This window comes from Eurytemora carolleeae, unplaced genomic scaffold (genome assembly GCF_000591075.1).
Source record: "Eurytemora carolleeae unplaced genomic scaffold, Eaff_2.0 scaffold91, whole genome shotgun sequence".
Taxonomy (NCBI): Eukaryota; Metazoa; Arthropoda; class Copepoda; order Calanoida; family Temoridae; genus Eurytemora; species Eurytemora carolleeae.
This window is the reverse complement of record NW_019396098.1, coordinates 439,398-446,422: the sequence shown is the minus strand read 5'-3', so window position 1 is coordinate 446,422 and position 7,025 is coordinate 439,398. Positions and strand designations below refer to the sequence as shown.

The following is a 7,025-nucleotide window of genomic DNA, read 5'->3' as shown; positions in this document are numbered from 1 at the left end:
GCTTGGGTTTGAGATTCTATAAGTAGATGGGTGAGTCGATTGTTATAAGGGGAAATAGCTAAAACAGTAAATTAAGACCAAGCGCGGGTAAACGTAGGTAGTAACTATGAGCAACATGGGCAACGCTGGGTTTCCAGGCTAGTCTTAAATTTGTAAGTTTAAACTTCTTATTTGTTTCTTATATCTTGCTTGATAAGCAAGGTTTAACATTTCAGCTGATAAAGTTATATGAGCAGTATGAGTGCAGATACGTTTAATACATTCTTGATACAATAAACAGATTGGACTAAGACCAGTTGCAATGTGGGAAATTCGTTAGACGTAATTTGAAACAAACTCTTTCAATAAACTTTAATAAAAATGATTTATCCTTGTTTTCAGTCTAAAAACTAATAATTTCAATAGCAATTCTCTTAAAAAGTGACGTGTGGATATATGCTGCAGCGACAAGGTAGTAAATTGATAGAATATGCATGACCTCTAGGTTAGAATCTACCAGACTAAGAATATTACCGTGGTTACAAACATATATTACTACTATTTCTATTTAAATATATAAAGAACTATCGGTAAAAGGCAATTCTTATAAAGTTTTAAATCAATAATGAATGGATTCCCCGTTATGATTTGTGAACATTTTTCGCTGTGTATGCAGTAAATCTTTGAATTTTTTACGCAAAACACGATACTTACTATTGTTTCCTATCTGTAAAGTCTGTGATTTTTAAGATTTATGAAAACATTGCTTAGCTTTACTTAACTCCTGCACCTATACTTCTCACTTATCAGTAGCAACATGGAGTTCCCATACGTTAGCACAACAATCTTAATCAAAAGGAAATGAAACTGGACTGCAGTGAAAAATAAGAAATTTAAATAAATGTTTTAAAGTTTAAATCCGTACTATAAGTAAGTTATTTAGATCTCCGGTTTTTTAAGCACGCCAAACCACATAAGACAGACCACATTTTGAAAATAGTACTACAGAGTGTCTCAATAAACATAGGAATTAAGATGCGACTTGAAATTCTTCTTTGATTTCCGATAGTTGATAAATAACAAGAACAGTGCAGCATCAAAGTAAACATTTGAATAATTTGATTACTTAATTAATTAGGCTTCCAGGCTGCTTCAAGCCCATCTTCTTTTATCGATTTTTTTTCGGGGAATAATAATGAATATCCAACCCCCATTTTAAATTATTTAAATTAGCACATATGCATTATGCAGTCCAGACTCATTCTCTAGTCATAGGTAGAGGCTAGAGAGGAACCACGAGAACTCGGGCTTGAAAATATGGATCCGAAAGATGAGATGAATTAATGATTGCTAGATTACTCAAAAACACACTTAAAAAATTACAACATATCACTTTTAGAAGTTATGCAGACACGATCAGTATTTCTACTTTCACTCTTAAAATTTCTACATGGACTATGAGAATTTCTGTCTACATTATTAGTATTTCTTCAGGCACTATAAGTATTTTTAAAGGCACTCTTAGAATGTCTATACGTGTACATATAAAATTACTACATGAACTGTTAGAATTCCTTTCTACACTATTAGAATTATTTCACGTTCTCATAGAATTTCCGCGTGTACATGAAAAATGTCTACATTAAGTGCTAGAATTTCTATTTACACAATTAGAATTATTTCAGGTACTACTTGACTCTCTATCTGTGCTCTTAAAGGGAATGACCGGCTATGTAAGGTAGTTGAACTGAGTACGCAGTGTTGTGGAAAGCTTTTTTCGGATTCATTTGAGGCTTATTAAACTTTTTAAAGATTTGTAAATCCTGAGTTTTAGCGCAAATTCGACGTTTAAAACTTCTACTTTGGGGGTGAATACGTTTACAGAATCGGTTTTTTTAAATTACTATAAAACGACGACGAAAAATAAAGTAAAAATCATACAGTAATCTAATTAGATAGTTGGGAACATATTTCTCAAAAGAAATTTATCAATAAATCAATGCTAGAATCAATTATTTCGTTTTCATTTTTATATTGAATTTCTTATTTCTTTGAATTTATTCGCAGATTTCTTAAAATTCTTCAAATGTCGTCTTTTCAATAATAATTCTAGAAAATCTGCAGAAAATGTTTGTGAATAATGAGGACTAGAATAATGAGAAAATAGAAAAAAATAATTGAACAAGATTACTTATTTTCGATGATAAGATTAATTTTTATTAGCATAACCGGTTTCGGAACAACTTATTAGTTTACTGTAGAGTTTTGTTTATATTTTATGTCGTCGTTATTTGGTAATTGAAAAAAAAACTAATTCTGAAAACGTATCCACCCCCAAAGTAGGAGTTTTGAACGTCGAATTTGCGCTCAAACTCAGGATTTACATATCTTTAAAAAGTTTTATGTGTCTCAAATGAACCAGAAAGAAGTTTTCCACAACACTGCAACTCAATTCAACTACCTTACATAGCCGGTCACTCCCTTTAAAATTTTTACATTACTGTATGCATACATACAATCTTACAATCTTAAAAATTCTATATACACACACCCTGACACCGCCGTTGGTTATCATATTGTTTTCGTGCTTTCTTTATTTATTTCTTACTTTTACTGACAAGATACCCTTGTTTACTTTAAATGTAAACAACGCGTAAGATCCTAAAATCTTGGTTGACAACCCAAGCAGGCGTGGTTCCTCTTAAAGGGACTGTCAACGTATTTTCGAGTCTCCTCCATCAAAAGAGTAACTTGCCTGATTCACAACGGAAGCTTTGTCTGACCGAAAAAATAGAGATTTCCTGAATATCAATTTTAAATTGTGATTTATTAATAAAAAGTGGCTGTACAAGGAATCGAGCATGTAACTCTGTAAATAAAGGGTCACTTTAAATTGTGTCGACAGTCCCTTTAATGTTCTACCTTCCACCCTCCTGCAGTCTTGGTCTCCAAGTTCTCTTCTATCTTCTTCTTCTTCTCGTCACCATGTTTTGTCTGTACAATATATTGAAACAACAAAACAATAAGATTTCTGAGCTAGAAGAAAAGCTGAGAGAAAATGAACTCAAATATAAGGAAGTAATCAAATCTGCTGCTGAGTTAGAGATCACAACTGAAAACCTAAAGAAGGAAACCGAAGAGATAAATAATTTAAAAGATGTCCTTGAAATGGAAACCGCTCTAATGAGGATTACCAATGAAAATCTGGAGACTGAGAATGCAGTAATTACAAGTCTAAATCTGACAGTGGAACAGGATATAACTAAGATGTTAGATACATTTGAACAGATGGAGCAGGAAAGGCAGCAGATGAAAGGGGTTTTAGAGAAGGCTGAAAAAGAAAAGAATGCGATTCTTAAACATCTTGAGAAGCAAGTGAATTGTTCCGTCTGTCTTTGCTCCCCAAGGACGGCTAGAATTCCAGTTTGCAGGAATGGGCACACCACTTGTGACACTTGTACAAGGTATTTGAGATTATCTTTATTATGATGCATGTCGCTTGTTGTACAATATAATGTACAGTAGGATGTGTCATGTGAATTGAAAGTTATTGAAACAATATGGAAGAAACACATTTTAAGCCTAAAAAAGTCATACTTAGTCATAAAAGTCCTATACTTTTTGTATGCTCCTTTATATCTAAACATAACCTTGAAACTTGGTAACAAAAGTATTTTTTAAACATATATTGCAGCGAAAACAAAAAACAGCGGCATGATTGCTATCTTCTAAGGGTAATATTCTTTAAAATGTTCACAAAATTTTTATTTTTTTGTCCATGGGTTGATTATGAGCATGCATAACTTTTTGATCTGGTATTGCTATTCAATTGCAATTCTGTTTTTAGAGACACCTGTCCCATGTGTAGAGTGAGAATGGAACCTGGGATGTTTTCTCCACTAGCTCTGAGTATTACAGACCTACTGGAGTATCCTTGTACCAACCTGGAGAAGGGTTGCCAGGTTAGAATTTTGAGCTATACTTGTAAAACTATTTGCGCTATAACAACTTCAAATACCCATACGATTTCTTAAATGTCGTCTTTATATTCCATAGATGTATGCGTCTCCCTGTACGTTACATGCACAACCATCAAAGGATACGATATTGGAAACGAGTAGGACCTAATTCAGTTTTATTGCTAGACCTCTTGGATCCCTGAAATTGTTTTAAATATTTCTTCTTTGCTACATCGTCATTAGATAGTTTATAAATTATTCATAAGATACCCTAAACACTAAATTATTTGAATCTTACTCTTTTTTGTACAATCTTTTTTTTCGCTCCAATTGTTAACTTGTTTCTCAACCATTTCAAGACAGATTACCAAATTAGAACTTGAAATTATAATACCACAAAAAATGACAATTGATGAATAGTTTTAAATGTCTTCTTCCATATACTGTCTATTTATTGAAGACTTTTTGCAGTTTATTTCTAAATTTGATTTTAAATAAATATAATAAATGTAATATACACCCTACCTTATTGCCAGGTTAGGCTGAAGAAGGTTGATATAAGCGAGCACGAGGCTGAGTGTTGGTATAGAGAGATACAGTGCCCGGACTGTGGTGAAATGATCCAAGAGGAGATCTTGTCAGATCATTATATTTCTTTTCATACAGAATTTAACGACTAAATGACAATACACCGTTCCAACTTCTTACCGGAAACATTTAACAGATTGTTAGTTATTTATAAATTTGTCTGCATATGTCCCTAGTATTCTATTCATAATTCAGAAAAAAATGTTCGTATTTTTTTTTGTAATTAGATAATAGGAACAAAATGTATTTTTTTTTCTTAATTCTTAGGTTTAGGCCTTAATTCTTGGGTAGAATCTTGTTTTCTGTAGTCCTACTTATTTAATATCGTCTTATTTATTTTCGGTTGACACCTTTATTAATGTCGTCTTATTTATTTTCTGTGGACCACTTTATTCATGTCGTCTTATTTATTTTCTGTGGACCCCTTTATTAATGTCATCTTATTTATTTTCTGTGGATCACTTTATTCATGACGTCTTATTTATTTTCTGTGGACCACTTTATTTATGTCGTCTTATTTATTTTCTAAGGACCACTTTATTCATGTCGTCTTATTTATTTCTGTAGACCGCTTTATTCATGTCGTTTTATTTATTTTCTATAGACCACTTTATTAATGTCATCTTATTTATTTTATGTGGACCCTTTTATTAATGTCGTCTTATTTATTTTCTGTGGATCACTTTATTCATGTCGTCTTATTTATTTTCTGTGGACCACTTTATTCATGTCGTCTTATTTATTTTCTAAGGACCACTTTATTATTGTCGTCTTATTTATTTTCTGTGGACCACTTTATTCATGTAGTCTTATTTATTTTCTGTAGATCGCTTTATTAATGTCGTCTTAATTATTTTCTGCGAACCACTTTATTCATGTTGTCTTATTTATTTTCTGTGGACCACTTTATTCATGTCGTCTCGTTTATTTTCTGTAGACCACTTTATTCATGTCATCTTAATTATTTTCTGTGGACCACTTTATTCATATTGTCTTATTTATTTTCTGTGGACCACTTTATTCATGTTGTCTCGTTTATTTTCTGTAGACCACTTTATTAATGTCGCCTTATTTATTTTCTGTGAACTACTTTATTAATGTCGTCTTATTTATTTTCTGTGGACCACTTTATTCATGTCATCTTATTTATTTTCTGTGGACCACGGTATTCATGTCGTCTTATTTATTTTCTGTAGACCGCTTTATTCATGTCGTTTTATTTATTTTCTATAGACCACTTTATTAATGTCGTCTTATTTATTTTCTGTGAACCAAATATTATTACTGTCGTCTTATTTATTTTCTGTAGACCACTTTATTAATGTCATCTTATTTATTTTCTGTGGACCAATTCATTAATGTCGTCTTATTTGTTTTCTGTGGACCACTTTATTTATGTCGTCTTATTTATTTCCTGTGGACCACTTTATTCATGTCGTCTTATTTATTTTCTGTGGACCAATTTATTCATGTCGTCTTATTTGTTTTCTGTGGACCACTTTATTTATGTCGTCTTATTTATTTCCTGTGGACCACTTTAATCATGTCGTCTTATTTATTTTCTGTAGACCGCTTTATTAATGTCGTCTTATTTATTTTCTGTAGACCACTTTATTAATTTTGTCTTATTTATTTTCTGTAGACCACTTTATTAATGTCGTCTTATTTATTTCCTGTAGACCACTTTATTCATGTCGTCTTATTTATTTTCTGTAGACCGCTTTATTAATGTCGTCTTATTTATTTTATGTAGGCCACTTTATTAATGTCGTCTTATTTATTTTCTGTAGACCACTTTATTAATGTCGTCTTATTTATTTTCTGTAAACCACTTTATTAAGGTCGTCTTATTTATTTTCTGTGGAGCACTTTGTTTCATATTGTCATATTATTTATAGCTAATTAAATCATTAAATTATGTTTTCCCTATGAAATGAACGTTGCCTTAAAATAATCACGTATACAACCACTAGGCTACTACAAGTTTAAGAGATGTGTGTTTCGACACTTTTTTGAAATTTTGAATTTTTCTCTGATTAGTTACCTTTATTGGATAAACGGTTTGACATTTTTTGGAAAGGGAAGATGTCTCAAACTTGTTTTGTAAGCAAAGTAAAGAATATAGAAAAGTACAATGAAAAAATATAGGAATCAGATATTATGTTATTTTCGTCAATACAGGGAGAAGCTGAAAAGTTGTTATTTCATAATTTAAATGAATAAAACAAGTTTAAAAATTAAAAAAAAAATATGTCAGTCCATGACAAAAAATCTGCCAGTTTAGTTTTTTATAAATTCGACTGCAATATTATTAAAGCATTAGAGTATACTACTGTGGCTGTACAATATGACTAGTAAATCCGACTGTAAACTGATTATGATAAGGTTTAACTCCTGTTAATATGACTAGTGAATCAGACTGTAAACTGATTATAAGAAGGTTCAACTCCTGTTAATGATTAGTGAATCAGACTGTAAACTGATTATAAGAAGGTTTAA

The 7,025-nt window shown here is 31.3% G+C and overlaps 1 protein-coding gene across 6 annotated transcripts; it reads left to right on the top strand.

Moving 5' to 3' along the window:
• Positions 1-237: 237 nt before the first annotated feature.
• Positions 238-4,741, top strand: LOC111694876 (E3 ubiquitin-protein ligase SINA-like 7). Of its 6 annotated transcripts, none has more exons than XM_023463927.1 (6): positions 238-484; positions 730-837; positions 1,249-1,254; positions 2,919-3,443; positions 3,827-3,941; positions 4,036-4,286. In XM_023463927.1, the coding sequence occupies exons 2-6, from the start codon at positions 797-799 to the stop codon at positions 4,105-4,107; spliced, it is 759 nt and encodes a 252-aa protein (XP_023319695.1). In that variant the 5' UTR covers positions 238-484; positions 730-796; the 3' UTR covers positions 4,108-4,286. The 6 variants fall into 6 exon arrangements, with proteins under 6 accessions (XP_023319695.1, XP_023319692.1, XP_023319691.1 ...); XM_023463924.1 differs by lacking the exon at positions 4,036-4,286 and adding an exon at positions 4,475-4,741 and having other exon boundaries at positions 242-451; positions 790-837; XM_023463923.1 differs by lacking the exon at positions 4,036-4,286 and adding an exon at positions 4,475-4,741 and having other exon boundaries at positions 242-451.
• The last annotated feature ends 2,284 nt before the right edge of the window (positions 4,742-7,025 follow it).

Bases quoted from the DNA above. Each gene is read 5' to 3' on its own strand.
- LOC111694876 (XM_023463924.1), top strand. From the start codon at position 797: ATGGAGTTCCCATACGTTAGCACAACAATCTTAATCAAAAG. The intron at 3,444-3,826 runs GTATTTGAGATT...TTCTGTTTTTAG, and splicing joins ACTTGTGACACTTGTACAAG to AGACACCTGTCCCATGTGTA. The intron at 3,942-4,474 runs GTTAGAATTTTG...CCTTATTGCCAG, and splicing joins ACCTGGAGAAGGGTTGCCAG to GTTAGGCTGAAGAAGGTTGA.